General features: G+C 51.7%; 5 protein-coding genes across 9 annotated transcripts; all 5 read left to right on the top strand.

Annotated features, from left to right (window-relative positions):
• Positions 1-13: 13 nt before the first annotated feature.
• On the top strand, positions 14-1,267 carry LOC126581790 (protein D3-like). Its single transcript, XM_050245674.1, has 2 exons — positions 14-791; positions 883-1,267. Exons 1-2 carry the CDS (start codon positions 253-255, stop codon positions 1,019-1,021), a joined length of 678 nt encoding a protein of 225 aa, XP_050101631.1. The 5' UTR covers positions 14-252; the 3' UTR covers positions 1,022-1,267.
• Positions 1,268-2,267: 1,000 nt separating this feature from the next.
• LOC126568912 (protein D3-like) lies at positions 2,268-3,072 on the top strand. The gene is made up of 2 exons (XM_050225600.1): positions 2,268-2,695; positions 2,919-3,072. Exons 1-2 carry the CDS (start codon positions 2,274-2,276, stop codon positions 3,070-3,072), a joined length of 576 nt encoding a protein of 191 aa, XP_050081557.1. The 5' UTR covers positions 2,268-2,273.
• Positions 3,073-5,456: 2,384 nt separating this feature from the next.
• Positions 5,457-6,413, top strand: LOC126579364 (protein D3-like). Its single transcript, XM_050242853.1, has 2 exons — positions 5,457-5,771; positions 5,839-6,413. The coding sequence occupies exons 1-2, from the start codon at positions 5,565-5,567 to the stop codon at positions 6,328-6,330; spliced, it is 699 nt and encodes a 232-aa protein (XP_050098810.1). The 5' UTR covers positions 5,457-5,564; the 3' UTR covers positions 6,331-6,413.
• A 535-nt stretch (positions 6,414-6,948) lies between these two features.
• LOC126569913 (protein D3-like) lies at positions 6,949-7,730 on the top strand. The gene is made up of 2 exons (XM_050227319.1): positions 6,949-7,609; positions 7,675-7,730. Exons 1-2 carry the CDS (start codon positions 6,949-6,951, stop codon positions 7,728-7,730), a joined length of 717 nt encoding a protein of 238 aa, XP_050083276.1.
• A 321-nt stretch (positions 7,731-8,051) lies between these two features.
• Positions 8,052-15,604, top strand: LOC126569399 (yemanuclein). 5 transcript variants are annotated; one of them, XM_050226457.1, is made up of 6 exons: positions 8,052-9,193; positions 10,034-10,270; positions 10,352-13,567; positions 13,640-13,766; positions 14,390-14,695; positions 14,912-15,604. In XM_050226457.1, exons 1-5 carry the CDS (start codon positions 8,816-8,818, stop codon positions 14,485-14,487), a joined length of 4,056 nt encoding a protein of 1,351 aa, XP_050082414.1. In that variant the 5' UTR covers positions 8,052-8,815; the 3' UTR covers positions 14,488-14,695; positions 14,912-15,604. The 5 variants fall into 5 exon arrangements, with proteins under 5 accessions (XP_050082414.1, XP_050082417.1, XP_050082418.1 ...); XM_050226460.1 differs by lacking the exon at positions 14,390-14,695 and adding an exon at positions 13,945-14,102; XM_050226461.1 differs by lacking the exon at positions 14,390-14,695 and adding an exon at positions 13,945-14,102 and having other exon boundaries at positions 14,915-14,984.
• The last annotated feature ends 808 nt before the right edge of the window (positions 15,605-16,412 follow it).

The following is a 16,412-nucleotide window of genomic DNA, read 5'->3' as shown; positions in this document are numbered from 1 at the left end:
GCTTTACATAACCGGTCCCCGTGTGCGCGCGCGCGTGTGAAGCGAGAGCTCAATAGAGAGTGTCGTGTCTGGCGGCCTAAGCACAGCGCCACTGGTCTGGTCTGGTTGTGTCCTCTGGGTTCCGGCGGTGTGTGGAAGAAGTGGAAGTGTAAGTTGTGCCCAAGAGCCCAAGACCGAAGAACGAGGGACTATCTTCGAGGATCTTTGGTCGGGACGATCAGTCTTGGTGTAGCGCTACCAGCGAACGGCGGGATGAATCGACAACCGGCGCATCCAGAACGGCCGAAGACGAGGGCCAGTGTGCTAGTGCTGCTGTTGGTGCTGGTGGCCATCGTTCCGGCATCCACCGTCGAAGTCGACGACGAGAAGGTCCCATCGACGACCAGTGAAGCGTTCGAGAGGAACCAAATAGTGCCGGATCTGCTGGAGAGCGCTCCGCAGGAAGCGCTGAAAGTGACGTACCCGTCCGAGGTGGAAGTGTCGCTCGGGAACGAGCTAACGCCGACCCAGGTAAAGGACAAACCGATGCTCCAGTGGACCACCAAACCGGACACACTGTACACGGTGCTGATGGCCGATCCGGATGCACCGTCGCGCAGCAATCCCGAGATGCGCTCGTGGAAGCACTGGGTTGTTGGTAATGTGCCGAGCTCCCGGGTCGACCAGGGAACCGTACTGGCCGATTACGTCGGTGCTGGACCCCCGCAAGGCACTGGCCTTCATCGGTACGTGTTCCTGGTGTATCAGCAGTCGGGCAATTTGACCTTCGACGAGACGACACTCTCTAGCCGGTGAGTTGCACCAGAACCATTCGCTGAGGCCATTCGTTTCTAATGTCTTGTCTTTCGGTTTGCTTTTCGTTTCTGTCTGGTGTCCATCTAGCAATCCGAACCGTGGCAAATGGTCACCGGAGGACTTTGCGAACAAGTACCAGCTGGGCGATCCGATTGCTGGCAACTTCTTCCAGGCCCAATACGACGACTACGTCCCGGAACTGTACGCCAGCTTCACGGAGTCATGAGCGCCGCCGACGACGACGACGACGACGAGAATGCCCGACCGGTCCGCCACCGTCCGTCCGTTTGCTGCAACCCCCCGATCCCCGTTCTTCCGTTTCACACCCACTCCGGAACCCACTCGCTTCCTCTTCCACTCCCACTCCCTTACTCTCTCTTTCTCTCTCTGTTAGTCTCACCACCTTCCCCCGCACACACACAACATGCTTTCGGTTCCATCCATCGCACAAAATCACCGTGTTACAATAAAACATAAAAAAAATCGAATGAAAACAACGGTGTCCCCTTCATTCCTGCTGTGTGACGCTCGTTTCGTTGTCCTCCACCCCCACCCCCGAACAACGGGAGCTCCAGTAGGCGCATCAGGTTTGCGCCAGGTCCGAAGTGCCGCGTTCGGTGACCTCCTTCTCCGGTCACCTCCCCTTGCAACACAAATCCACGAGACCACGAGGTCGGTGTCGGTAAAAACCGATTTCGGCTGTCGAAAAGGTGTAATCTAGTTCACTTTCACGTTTATTTCCTGTTACCCGTGGTAACGGACTGCTAGCGGCACTGCGACGCTGAACGAGTGGCAGTGGCTACTATTCTGAGCGGGGGGCCGCTACCAGGACGTGTCTGAAGTGACACTCTTCGGGAGTACAGTGGAGCCACCGCCAAGTGGCCATAATTTGGATGGCCGCTATTTTGCTAAACGGCTCCGTGGTGGTCCTACGAGAATGTCTATGCAGGATTGAGAATGTTTTGTCGAGAGTAGCACTCAAAAGGACCTAGATCAGTGGTCTACAATCCATGGAGTTCGAAGACATTTCGGAAAACTTTTCTCCAGAAAAGTTTCTGCCAAACATCCGGACACCGTGGCAGCGTGCGTGTCACCATCGGGCATTGCATGGACCATCACGATTATCTTGGCCGAGAGGCGAGGGGCGCGCATGGTGCCGTGGCAGGCACAAAACCAATCTATCTTATCCACGCCATCGCCTGGAAGTTCTCACAGTGCGCGCGCGCGTGCGCCAGGGTGGTGACCGGGGGCGGGAGTAGGAGGCCGAGTAGATACCCAGGACTCAGGAGGAATATTGAAGTAGCACGTAACGACCTATAAACCTAGAAGCGGGGCGTAGCAGCCGCCTCGATTGCCACCTCGGAAGGCCGCCATCATCGCCATCATCATCATCGTCATGAGGCTAACGGTTGCCACCGGTTGGAACGGCGCCCCCGCGAGGACTTTGGCAGTTGCATTTGCCAGGTGCCGCCAGCAGGATGTCGGACTTTGTGCGCGATCTGCGCAACCACAAGATAGTGCCGGACGTGGTGCCCGTCCCCCCGGAAAGCCAGCTGACGGTAGTGTACCCGGGCGAGCTGCGCGTTAACCTCGGTAACATACTCACACCGACCGAGGTCAAGCAGATACCGACCGTTAGCTGGAGTGGTGCGGAACCGAACGTCTACTACACGCTCATCATGACCGATCCGGACGCACCGAGCAGGACGGCACCGAAATTTCGCGAGTGGCACCACTGGCTGGTGGTGAACATTCCCGGGCTCGATATGGCCCAGGGTGACACACTGTCGGATTACATCGGTGCGGCACCACCCCGCCGCACCGGACTCCATCGGTACGTGTTCCTGTTGTATCGACAGAACGAACGGATCTACTTCAAGGAACCGCGGCTATCGAATCGGTAAGCGAGTGTGTGTGCATGGCCGTGTCATTCTGCCTACGAGGATGCGCCATGACCGGATGAGGGACCGTTATTCGTATTTTTGTTTAATACAACTGCCCCTCCGCCACTGAACCGGAAGTGGGAAGTGAGGGAACCCACGACGTGTGAACTGGAAACATTTCGATTCCACTTTCCTCCACCTTTACCTTCGCTTTCTCCTCCTTTTCTCCCGTTTTTGCAGCAGTACCCAGGGCCGGGGCAAATTCTCGACGCACAAGTTCTCGGAAAAGTACGAGCTCGGGCTGCCGGTGGCGGGGAACTTCTTCCAGGCGCAGTTCGATGACTACGTCCCAAAGCTGTACCGTCAGCTGGGACACTTTCAGAACGCATTTTAAGGACTCGTTCGTTCGTTCGCGTTGTGCTCCGGTGCCGCCCTTTCCCCCATTCGTGGTGGTTGCTTTCTCCCGCGGGATTACCGGGAATCCGTCTGTCGTTCCCGGGATTGGCAAAGTTCGCGAAGGCGCAGGTCGCGAAAAGGTCGTTAAACCCGGCGCACCGTTTTGCCTACAGAGCAGCAGAGGCAGAGGCATCATTCGACGTTACGATGATCGCACCAGATGTGGCATCAGCCGTAGCCGTAGCAGCAGGAGCCGAAGCAGGATCGCTGGCGAGGAACGAAAGAAGAAAGGAGCAGAAAAGGCGGAGGTACTCTCAAAACAAAACCAAACAAAAAAGGGCTACGCGACGGCTACGACGCAATAATGCAAAACGTGGCCACACGGGACTTGACCAACACACACGGGCAGCAGCACCAGGACCAGCGATCGAAAGGCGTTGCGCAAACGGGAGCAAAGCAAAAGGGATACGAGATTTGCGGTACATAAGAGGATCGCACGGAAGGGAAGAAGAAGGGGGCAGACGACTGACTGACGACAGACAGACAGAGAAACGGAAGGACGGTCAGGATGGCCAGGACGGACGGAAGGCGCACGAACGTAAAGGAAATCTAGCAACGCAACGCAGCACAACGCGCGTTCCTTATGTACACTCACCTGTGCAGCACGTCTGTGGAGATCGGGAATCAGGAACGATCTGCAGTGCGTCCCCGTTTCTCCTTCTCCTCCGCCTCCGTCTGGCCTTGCGCCTCTTTGTTTGTGCATATTCGCGATGCAGACTACGGCACTGCTTCGAACCGATAGGGGTGCAGAGATGCAGCAAGAATTGAATCCTTGCAGTCCGGGGCGAAAGAAAGGATGAAGCAACTGCAGCAGCAACGGAGAGCAGCAGGAGGAGGCACGGTGCATAGCGGTAACCAGGGGTGGGGTGATGCGCAAGAGAGCAATTTTATGTAAAACAAAACTTTGTATTAGAACGTAACTGTTAGCTTGTTAATTTAAGGGTCCTGCTGCCCTGCCCTGGCCGTAGCCCTTTTGTGGCCGTTAGTGCAGCACAGAAGGAACGAGCGGTGATAATTGCGCTGCCGCTGTCGTTGGCCGCATGTTGATGATGACGGTGGTGGTGGTGGTGGTGGTAATCGTGATAAATAAAACGGACATTCGGGATATGCAAGCAAGGATGCTGTAACAATGTATCATCTGGAGGGCCCCCGGTTCGTGGCCATATTATGTGAACCGCGGAGCGAGCTGAGCTGAGAACGAACTGCCCGGAATCGCGATAAAGGAAATGATGACGCCCTTTCAACGGGTTAGAGCACCGGAACGGCGCAAAACGGTGGAAAACGTTTTCCTCCTGGAATCGTTTCTCTGTACACCATTTAAGGATGAAAATGAACGCCTAAAACGGTGGAATGATTAAGGCAGCAAATTAACAAGCATTTCGGCAACGGTCAGGTCTATAATGATAAGAATATGTTAATCTATTCTAATAAGTTATTTTCCATCTAAACCACACATAGAAATTCGACGGTATGTGAATTGAAATAGAAATGTTATTTTAACAGAAAAGCAAAATAAATGTGTGTTAAGAAATACATAAAATACAAAATCTAATTAGAAGAGAAAAATATCACTCCATCATACAGCAATTAAAACTAAATGAAACGTTATTGAAGAACACATTCATGGGAAACATGAATAAAGCGAAGACCAAAGGAGAAAGAAAATAGATAGAAAATTACAACAGATGAAATAGAAAGAGTTATATAATTGCGTAGCAGAACAAAAATCAAATCAAATGAAATTGGATGAAAACTGATTTTTCCAATAATCTATTTAAAACATGATCATAAATGTTAAGCTAGACTAATTGTTGCAAAATTACAAATGTGGTAAAGCAGAGCAGACTTCTTATCTGTTTCACTCATTTTCTGAGCAATCTAGTGAAATCGTTGGTTACATCAACTATTTTAGTAATTCGAAATGAATTCGGTAAAAAAATCGTATGAACCGTTGATATTCCTCCGATAATTAGATCCATTTGGCCCAAAAGAAAAGAAGAAAAGAAGTAAACACTATTAACCGGACGAGGGCACGGCTGCTGGGGTTGGGCTAGACCTGGGAATCTGTCCAACATCACAACCACCACCACCACCGGCCAGAAAACCGAGCCCACTTCACAATGGATCGATCCGCTGGTATCGCGGCAACACACAAACCATCGAACGTACAACCGGTTCGAGAGTCACAAAAGAGACACTCTCTAACGATCTACGAGCTGACGAGTGAAGCTGTGCCCAGTCCGGCCATACAGCCCATCATCAACTGCGCGCTATCTCGCAGCTGATCGTCCTTATCATTCGAGTGGCCACTGTACGTTAGAACAGTCAGCGGATTGTGGAGTAAAAGGAATAAAACACACAAAAAAAAAACACGAGCAATTCGTGGTGCTTCTCTCGAGTGTCTGATAAGCGAAACGACCGCGAACCACGATGGTACGCTCTCAGCCGGTCTCAGTTTCGTTGTGGCCACGGCTGTGCTTGGTGGTACTGGTACTGGTGGATTGCGCTTGGACCGCTGACAGTGACGTAACGAGGACCGCAAAGACCAGCATCATCATGACTGATGTGCAACAGGTTTTCACCGAGCATGAGGTGATTCCCGACGTGATCGACGTTGCCCCGAAGGAGCTGGCTAAGGTAATGGGCAAACAGCATCACAGCGCGAACATGTTGTGAGTTTTCCTTGGCCTTGGTTACCTTCCAGATAACGTATCCGAGCGGTGTAAGCGTCGAGGCGGGCAAGGAGCTTCGACCAACGCAGGTCAAGGATCAACCGAAAGTCGAGTGGACCGCCGATCCGGACGCGTTCTACACGCTCTTCATGGTCGATCCCGATGCACCGAACCGTAAGGAACCAAAGTTCCGCGAGATCGGCCACTGGCTCGTGGGTAACATCCCCGGTACCCGGATCGAAGAAGGTGACCACATGTACGGATTCGTCGGTTCCGGTCCCCCGAACGGTTCCGGACTGCACCGGTACGTGTTCCTGGTGTACGAGCAGCCCACCGGCCGCATCGATTTCTCGCAAGCCCCTCGAGTGTCGAACCGTAGCCGGAACCATCGCCTAAACTACAAGCATCGCGAGTTTGTCAAGCAGTACGGACTCGGTGCGCTGGTGGCTGGCAACTTTTACCAGGCACAGTACGACGATTACGTTCCGACGCTTCACGCGCAGCTCTCATCCGGTACGGAGTAGCGATAAGAACATTGGTGGCATTCAGGTTTTCTTTCTATATCTCTTGCAAAAAATAAATACAGCCAACCCTGATATGGAACCGATCCATTAGAAGTGTGAGTCATTCGATGCGCGCTGAATGGCCGCCTGCGATTATGTTGACCATCGAAAGCGATCCCTAGACAACGTGCTAGTCCGTGCACGTTATCAAGGTCTTGCGACCACCACTTGGGTCGTCGTGTCATTATCACTCCAATTAGGGGTGACAAGCATCGTCGTACCACCGATCTTTCACACCGTAATGATCGTTCAAAACGTTCGGGGGTACATTTCCTCCGGCACAACATTAATGCGCACGGCGCAGCTTATTAGATAACCGGCTCGGTTTGGTGGGGGAGTCGCCATTCGCTCGCACCAGATGTCCACCTCCTAGCGCAGGCTTAGGCAACCCTTCACATTTCGAGCCGTGTGCGGGGGGAAATTCTAGCACCGCGCAGCCACATATGGAGGGAACCAGTTTTTCGCAACAATCCGCGACCAGCGCGAGTGGATCCGTTTAAAAGGAAAATCACTCCACCGATCTGCAGACAGTAGCGGTGTTTTCGTCGTCAACGTTTGTGGTTTGGTCTCATCATCATCATGCTGCCGTGGCTGCAGTCAGTGCTAGTGTTCGTCGTTTCGATCTTGTGCAGTTCGTCCATCGTATCCCGGGCATCGGATATCCTGAACGATGCACACGTGTATCGATCGTTCGCTTCGTACGAGGTCGTACCGGATGTGATCGACGAGGCACCGGACTGTTGGGCCCGGGTATCGTTCAAGAGTGGCCGTCAGGCGGAGGGTGGCAATCGGCTTACTCCGACCCAAATCCGTAATCCACCGGTAGTGACGTGGAACGCTAACGAACGTGCCCTCTACTCGCTCATCATGACGGATCCGGATGTACCGTCGCGGGATGATCCACGGTTCCGTGAGTTCATTCATTGGGCCGTCGGAAACATTCCGGGGAATGATATCGATCGGGGGGAGACGCTGGTCGAGTATTTGGGCGCGATCACTCCACGCGGAACTGGACTCCATCGGTTCGTGGTGCTGGTGTTTGAGCATCTGCAGAAGCTGGACTTTGCCGGAGAGCCCCGGATTTCGAACCAGTGTGGAACGGTGCGCCGGTACTTTTCGACACGCAACTTTACCCGCAAGTACGACCTCACCAACCTGTACGCGGGCAACTTTTTCCAGACGCACTACGACGACTACGTGCCAACGTTGCAGGCGCAGCTGCGCGAATGTGAGGACGAAAGTGAGTTCGATCTGGAAGTGCAGTGAGTTTGATTAGAGACTGTTTTCTTATCTTCTGTTCCTTAGGTTCGCTGAACGAACTGAACGGACCGCGCAACAGCACCGTGTTCGGAGGAGCGTAGTGAGCGCAGTTAGCACGTAGGTTTAGGAACGAGGCGGTTTACGTTGAAATTGTTATAAACATAAGTTGTATTAAGTTTTCAATAAAATTAAAATGAAACACTATCCACGCAATAATTACAGAAACGCCAAAACACATTTCGGTCCAACGGAAAATTTGAATTTATTTCCGAGAAGGGCAAACTGAACCAAAATCAGCGTCCAATGTGGTCCGACTGTACCCCGAAACTGGTCGCTCTATTGGTTCCTTCAAAAGGCCGAAGGGTTGGTGGGAGAGGGGAGGCAACTGTCAACCGCTCCGTTTTTTTCCGAAAAGACGAAGACGAGCGAATCAGGATCCTGCCACGGAAAACGGAGGAAAAGGGGCTGGAAAACAGGAAAAGTTGCCGCCGTACCAAAGGAAACGGGACCGCGCGGGTTTTCCAACGGCGCTTCCGAGGATACCGTCAGCCGCCAGCCAGCGAGGACACTTGGATTTGGAACGTCGGCGGTTTTTCGATCGTCTTCCCTTTTTGATCGCGCCGCGCCATCGAAATTCGAGGTGCAGTGCGTGCGTTTTGTACGTGCGTGTTGTGTGTGTGCGCGTCTCCCGTCTCGTGAGGCAGGGTGTGCAAAAATTGCCCGGAAAGGCGCACCCGAAAAGTGGGTGAAACAAGAAATATCCTGTCTGCCCCCGGGAGGGTGCTCCAATTAGGTGTTTGTCCGCGCGAAAAGTGCATGTCGTGTGCGTGAAGCGAAGAGGCAGCGTGGCGTTTTCGTGAATGTCACAACGGGGGGGCTTTCCCCGCCGTCCACGGCTCTCCACATCCAAGAGTGCGGGGAGTGCATGAAGTGCAGCAGCTGCAGTTGCAGCATTATCATCGTCACCAGCAACAACAACAACAATAACAACAGCAGCTCTAGCGGCAGCAGCCCAACAATCGTCGTTGGCCGCGGCAAGAGAAAGGAAAAGCAAAGGCTGAAGCAGACGGTGACGACGACGACGACGAAGAAGAAGAAGAAGGAGGCGAGACTGCCTTCTCCAACTCGGTCCAGAGGGTTGTGAGTGCGTAGCGCCGGTGTGAGGCAGGCGACGTAGCGTGGAATTATGTCGGATGTGAAACGTGTGACGCTGACCACGATAAGTGATGTGGTAAGGAAGGGTGGTGCCGGTGGTGGACCGACTGCCTCCATCTCCACCGGAAGCACCATCATGTCATCGTCCTCCTTCGGTGGTGGAGCATTTTCGCAGTTCGAGCTACCGACCACCGGCGCCAGTCCGTTCGCCTCCGGTTCGTCCATGTTTGGTGGCGCAGCGGGCGCCAAGGATGCCATCGGCGGAGGAACACAGGGGAATAATAATGGAGGCAGCGGTAGCGGATCATCGAAGAAGCAGAAATCCGTGCGTCTCGAGCTGAACCTCTTCGAACCGACCGCCGACAGCTTCCCGGAGTTCAACTTCTCCAAACTGATCCACGAAGAGCAGGTAAGCGGCAACAAACCCTTTCATTGACATCTCGGCACTCGGATTCTTCCGGAGAGGCCATCTTTGCCTGAATCAATGCACCGGAACAATCCCCCCCTCGTATAGGTTGACCTAAAAAGTGAAAACGCATCCAAGTAGCTTTTAATCGTAGTGTGTTCGGGCATCGATAACGAACGGATGTACGCACGACCATGAGCACCAGGTGACGATGGTGGTGTGTTAGTAGGGCGTACGAATCATCGCTTGTTCTAGGTCTAACCCGAGGAATTGCAAATCATCTGCCACCTCTTCCCTTGGTTGGATTTACGGCGGTTGCCCCTACTTAGACTCTGCACGAGAACCCTCGGGTGTGCGAGCTGTTGCTCGCATTACACGGTGGCGGCCTACGCGATTGTTACCTGCATCTGCGTGTGCGTGCGTTTCGGTATTGTTTTTCAGCTGCCAGCCGACCCCGAGACATGTTTTCGCTGCTGCTCCTTTGTTGATGATGTTGTTCTTTCGGTCACGGTAGACCAGGTGTGATCTTGATCTGTCTGGAAAGCGGGCAATGATTTGGCGCGCCTTTGCGTGTCAATTGGCAATGCGTTGTTTTGCAATATAGCGGTCGTTAAACGGTCGCTCGGCTTGGTATTTTGTGTTGGCATATCCAGATGAGATGGTGGAAAGCATTCGCTCATTACTCTGTCTAATAGTTATCTAAACTAAATGAAATGCTCTAGTTCAAATGGGAAATGGGAAGAAAAATAGATTGTAAAAAATCATTTATTTTAAAAGAACCATTCAAATGCCTATACACATTTAACACACTGTTTCCACTTTTCCATTTTCCATACCTTGTAGAAACGGCTGAAAAAGCTACAGAAGAAGCACGATGAAGAAGCAAATGGTTTTCTGTCCGATCCGGAACTGGACAATGACGTGGCCCGCATGGCACGGGAACTGGAACTGAAGTACGGTTCCGGATCGGCGTACGCCAGCAGCAAGAGCTCCAAGCACGCTCGACCTGCTAAGCTGGACTACTGTGATCGCGGCGCCGGCTATGATGAGGAAGACTCGTTCATTGACAACTCGGAAGCAGTGAGTATTGCGGTTCGCTCGGATCGTTGGCAAACGTTTACGCTGACCGGATTATGTTTTTCCTTTCCTTTCGCTTTGTAGTACGATGAACTGATGCCACAGGAAATTGAAACGGTCGGTGGAGGATTCTACATTAATTCGGGTCAGCTCGAGTTCAAGCAGTTGTCCAACTTTGAGCGTCCGGAAGACGCGCAGCGTATGCCGAAACCGAAGAAACGTGCCCTGTCCACCTCCTCCGAGAGTAGCGACGGTGAGGCCGAGCAGGAAACTGCCGAATCCAAATCGAAATCCCAGGAAACCACAAACGCTCAGTCTGCGGGCGAGAAGGTTGTATCCAGCCATAAGGATCTCGGAGCTCAACAGCAACAGCAGCTACAGCCAGCACCAGCACAGCCAATGGAATGTCAGTCAGGAAATGAAGATGATAAGGCCACATCTTCCGTGGTAGCTACGGGTGGCGCAACAGCAGCCCCTACCGGAATTCAGGACGAAAAGGTTCGGTTGAATGGTCACGTAACGAAGAAGCAGAAGCTGAACGATAATGGCCAATCAGCAGCACCGAAGGGAGGAAGTGGCACCGTGGAAGCGATGGTTGAGGATAAACTAGTGCATTCTCCGGGTGCCACTGGTGTGCCAGCGGTGACCGGAGGTGAAAAAGATACGAAATCGAATGGCGTGAAAGGTGGAGGAAAGTCAACCAGTTCGGCCAGTGCGACAAAAAAGGATGAGGCAGCGGTGACCACCGCCGAGGGTGGTGGTGTGAAGACGATAAAGACAACGACGGTGAAAGATATGCTGCGTGCGAAACGGGACAGCTTGCGGAAGATGGAGCAAGAGAAGAAGGGTCGATCGAGTGGTTCGAGCCGTGTGTCCAGCTCGGAGGCAGAGGAAGACGGTGATGATGGTGGAGGGGACGAGGATGACGAGGAGGATGATGAGGAGAACGATGACGAGGATGAAGATGATGAGGACGACGATGAGGATGAGGATGACGATGAGGACGAGGGTAGAAGTGAGAAGAACTCACACGATACCCGCTCCGAGGTCGACATTGGCTCGGATAGTGAATCCAGTCGCGATAGTGCCAGGGAAAAACCGGTGGCCAACGTTTCACCCAGCGTGCCATCGACGATGCCCAACAGCACAATGACCAACACCACCACCACCACTACCACTACCAGTGCTGTTGCTGGTTCTATCGTTAGTGCTACTGGTGCTGCTGCTGTTGCCGATCCTCCGATGATGAATGGGGGACCAACGGAAACAGAACTGCAACAACAGCAGCTACAAAAGCAGCAACAGATTGAAGAACGGAAGCGAAAGGAATGCAAACTGCCCGATGGAATCGGAGAGTCGCTACGCAACGACATTGGCACGCTGGTAGAGCTGGCCAACAGTCAGCCCGGTGGCGGTGGGAAGCTTAACTATTTCGATAGCAAAGTGACCGATCTGATGCTGCAGATCGATGAAGCATGCCGTAGCTACGGTGGTTCGGGTTCGAACAGTACACGGAACGTGGTATTCCGCTATCTGGAGGCACATCTCTCGATCAGTCGACAATCGTTGCAGCTAAAACTGAAGAAGATGCGGATCCGGTTGCTAGAGAACCGCTCCAAGAGCACGCTGGGAAAGTTGGAAAGTACGGTGAACCAGATGATGCCCGCCATTCTGGCCAAATACGAACTGGACTGTGCGAAGGTACAGGAGATCCGTGCTGCGCAGCAGGCACAGGCGGCCGCGACTGCTGCTGCTACTGCTGCTGCCGCCGCCGCCGCCGCTGCCAGCGTCGCAAACAGTAACAGCATTAGTGGTTCCTCTTCGGCCACCACATTGATGACGAATGGGGCGGAGAAGCCGGAAGCGTCACCGTCAGTGCCACAGGTACGCAATCCAAAGAAACGGTTCCCCTGGAACGATCGTTCGAGCGTGTTGCTATGGGAACTGTTCACGCTCCGAACGGACATGTACGCGCTGGTGCGGCCACGCAACGAAACGCAGGAAGAGTTTGTGGCCGAATATCTGCGCACCCGGGTGGTACCGCTGTGGCCGAAGGGATGGATACGGTACGAGGATCTACAGAAGGAGCTCGATCGCCGGAAAAAGGTGTTGGCCAAGATTCAAGGAGCTGCCGCTGGTATCGGTGGTGGTGCTGCTGCTGCTTCTGGTTTGAAGGAACCACACAGCAAGAAACCAATCATCATGCTTTCACCACTAACTTCACCTGGTCTACCGGAATCGACTGGCACGAAGATGAACGGGGTGCCAAGTTCCGCCACCGATATGACGATGAGTACCGGCGGTTCTCAGCGGAGCACCAGCAGCCAATCGACGAGTGGCAGTAAATCGAAGCAAACGGACTCGAACGAAAGATCACCGTCAGTTGCCACTGGTGTTGCCACTTCCACTGCCAGCCTCACCGGTGTTCTCCCGTATATGGGCGATGGATTGTCTCCGAATCATTCTTCCCTCCACAAGCGTACCTCCGATCATAGTATTAGCAACATCATGAACTCACCTCCCCTTCCACCGCCGGCCAGCACCATGGACAGCCGACATTCTCCGGGCGAAGCCAACCGGAGTGCTAGCGGACGAAGCAATCACAGCGGCAATCGACGATGCTCGTTCGACGACGATCATTCGGCGGGGTCACATGCACAGCAACGACTCGAACCGGTAGTGGTAAGCTCTACGAGCTCCAAGGATGGTTCCTCGCCTCGCCGGGTACACTTTCCAGGGGTCACCGATGGCAAGGGATCTTCCTCGCATCATCATCATCATCATCATCGAAGAACGAGCCGCGAAGAGGACAGTGACAGTAGCATTGAAATCATTGCCGAGTACAGCATGACCGCCGGTGGTGGAGTTCATGGATCGAAAGGATCGGGCATAATGAGCGGAACGAATCTTTCCCCCATGGGCGGTACGAACCTGCCCGTGCTTAACCGGGAAAAGTATAAGAATCTGATCGCTGGCAAGACCAAATCGGGTTCCACGACGTCTTCGCACGCTGGCAGTCCCGTCGCCTCGATGGATCTTCCCTCTCCGATGGGAACGCCCGGTAGTTCATCCGGGTCCGGATTGAAATATTCCAAACATTCACCGGCCGGTGCCGTCAGTGGATCTACGTCTGCATCACCTTCTTTCAATAGTAGTTCCATGTCTAATGCCGCTGTTGGGAGTGGTGGTAGTGCGACTGGTTTGCCCTTTGCGATCCCATCAGGTGCGGTGAGCAGCGGTGGTTCCTCGCTGGACATTGTGGATATGCAGCAGATAATGAAAGATCTCAAGGAGTTACAGGTACAGAGAAGATTGCCTGTATGACTGTTGAAAGCATTACGATCATTCGAGTTTCTTCCCCTATGTTTGCAGGAGCTACAACAGCATCACAATGTCGGTGGAAACAATGGCAGCAGTAACCGTAAAGTGCCGGATACCTCAACGTTGCAGAACCAACAACAGCACCAGCAGCAGCACCAGCAGCAACCACCACATAATGGTAAGAGCTGTTCCGGTTAGTGCTTTCTTTAGGCGATCGTCGAGTACAACGAATCGCGACAAACACGCATTTAAGTGATCGTTGCCATTGTTGCTCCTGCAAACGAATCGATCATTTGGATCGAGCCCAATCGATTGACTTTGTCTTTCAAATTGTTATTCATTCCCCCTTCGTCCAGTTCAACTACCACTGGCACAGTTTTTACCGCGATCGTAAAGTGGATCGTCGTCGCGGTCAGCGCCGCCTTCTTCTTCGTTTCGATTCATCTACAACAAAGCACCACCCAAGCTGGAAGAGTTTACAACTGTCTTGTAGCGTTCTCGGTACCTAGTTAAGGTATTCATCAAACCTTCGATGTTTACGATAATGCTCGATAAAGCTTCTCCCATGCACCCTTGTTCTGATATGATTGATATGCGCTTTCTTTGTCATTTGTTGCATAAAATATTGTGTTGATTTGGCTACCGGTTTTACTGTAATGACAGAAAGTTTTCATTTCAATTAATATGCTTCGCATGAACATCAATCGCAAAATTAGTTCTTGTCGCCCAACGCCACTGGCTCCCTCAACGTGCTCCTCATCTCTCTTTCTTCAAATCATACCACCCCTTCTCCTTCAACAGCTGCACGTCCATCGGATTACTTTATCGACTGTGATATGGATGACGATGGCGAAGATCTGGTGTTCTCCAGGGACAACTACCCGTACGGTCCACCGTAACGCTACCTCTGTCTGCGAAGCCAATTTGTCAATCCCAAGTCATCCGTAGCATCTCAGTACGTCACTAGTGCCACTTGCCTGCTGCTCCTGCTGCTGCTGCTCCTGTTGTCATCACCGAGAAACCTCATTTCATCTCAGTTCCTTTGCTCGTTCCAACTAGTTTTATGTGCCGTTGGCGTTATTCCTTGATTTCGTTCGTTCATTGGAGGTAAAGCATGTTTTGGAATGATTTTGCTTGGTTTGGCTGGTGAAGTTTGTTACTCGGGGGATTTAATGTTAGGATTCTTTTCTTCGCTTTGCACTCTATTTGTTCATTTGCACAACCTTAACCCACCTTTTAGTTTGGGAGTGTTACTGTTGTGCGTTAAGATTGTGGCTAATGTACCGTTTCTCGGTTTTCTGCATTTTTTCTCTCCTTTTCTAGCAGATTCCCCAAGCAAACTGCCAAATGGCGAAGACGCAGGTACCATACTCGTGGATTGACCGACGGATTGTAGCCGAAAGTATTTTCGTTCCTTATGAGGCAGGCAGCTGGATAGGTCATAACGATCGTTGGTGGATCCGGGCAGCATTCAAGGATTTCTTAAGCGGATAAGTCAAGAGCAATGCGTTGCGCTAGCTTAACCATTCAGTTCAGCCTTTACCTTTCCATTTCAAGACCTCATTTGTGGGCGTGTATGGTCAGTTTGTGGAAACATTGCTCTCCAGACTACCGAACGCCTCTGGGAGCTTTTTTTGTGGTTTCACTTTAAATCTATTTATCGCTATTTTTTTTTCATCCTTCTATATCTTTCCAAGACGTTTAGTGTCATTTCGTTAGTTCTTTCACAATCAACTACTATGTTCCTCATTCGCGCGCCGGTTTATTAAACAGCCGCGTCTAACTGCACGGGATGTACAGCATTGTAAATGATGAGGATAAAAATGTTGTTTGTTAAACACAATTCGATGGCATCAGCAACGATAGCAGCAGAAGGAAATTTGTTGTAAAACGAACTTAGTCAGTACTAGCTAGGTGTGTATATTGCGTGCGTGTAAGGTAAATCGCAGTACGAGAATGAATAAATCGAACCGAAAATCTGATGTCTACTCTCGGATAACGGAAGATCTAACTGGATGACGGTCTCAATGTAATCCGGATGTTCTCTTTTTGAAAGAATGTTATTAATCCTCCATACGGTCCATTCCGTTAGGTGAAAGTAGCTCTATCTGAATGTAAGATTACGCTAAATCGGAGCGTCTCCGGGAAGTTATATTTATATCATCAACGCATATCAGGATCTGCCAGTGGTTGACTTGAAGAAAATATTCTTGAAGAATTCAAATCTACTGTTTGTGGAGTAATGTGTGTTTCGGAAGCTTTCTACAGTGTGTATTGATCCAGATCTTTTTCACAACTGATTTAACGAGAATATAAAAGAATTTATTGAACCTTCTTCTCAAAGCCACACCGCTTAGAAAGAGCCTTCCCTACGCAGAAGGATGATCACGTGTACACATCACAGTATCAGCAGCATCAGCAGCAGCAACATCGTGTATACAGGCAGCATGAAGCGATCGCCATCAACCTATAAGCAGCCGGCTGCATGTGCTACCTCTTGTCTTAGGCGGTCAATAGCTTGCTAGCGTGGACGATGCGCAGTTGTTGAGCATATAAAGTGAACGAACACGAGAGATGTACGACGGATAGTGCTTCATAGTGCCTATTGAACACATTGAAGACATATTGAAGATTTTCGTACCTCAAGAGGTTACTTGCTGCTGCATGTCCCTCCTTAGTGGCCGATCATCTTTAGAGGTGCGATTCGATGTTCACTTTGCATGCCCTATCCAAAATCCGCTGTCCAGAGTCGCTTGAACTGAACAGTTAGTATTGTTGACAGGCAAAGTAGGAGAAGAGGCAAAATATCATGGACAACATTGGA

Source organism: Anopheles aquasalis, chromosome 2 (assembly GCF_943734665.1).
Source record: "Anopheles aquasalis chromosome 2, idAnoAquaMG_Q_19, whole genome shotgun sequence".
Classification (NCBI taxonomy): domain Eukaryota; kingdom Metazoa; phylum Arthropoda; class Insecta; order Diptera; family Culicidae; genus Anopheles; species Anopheles aquasalis.
The sequence above is the reverse complement of the archived record's forward strand: the minus strand, read 5'-3'. Positions and strand labels throughout refer to the sequence as shown.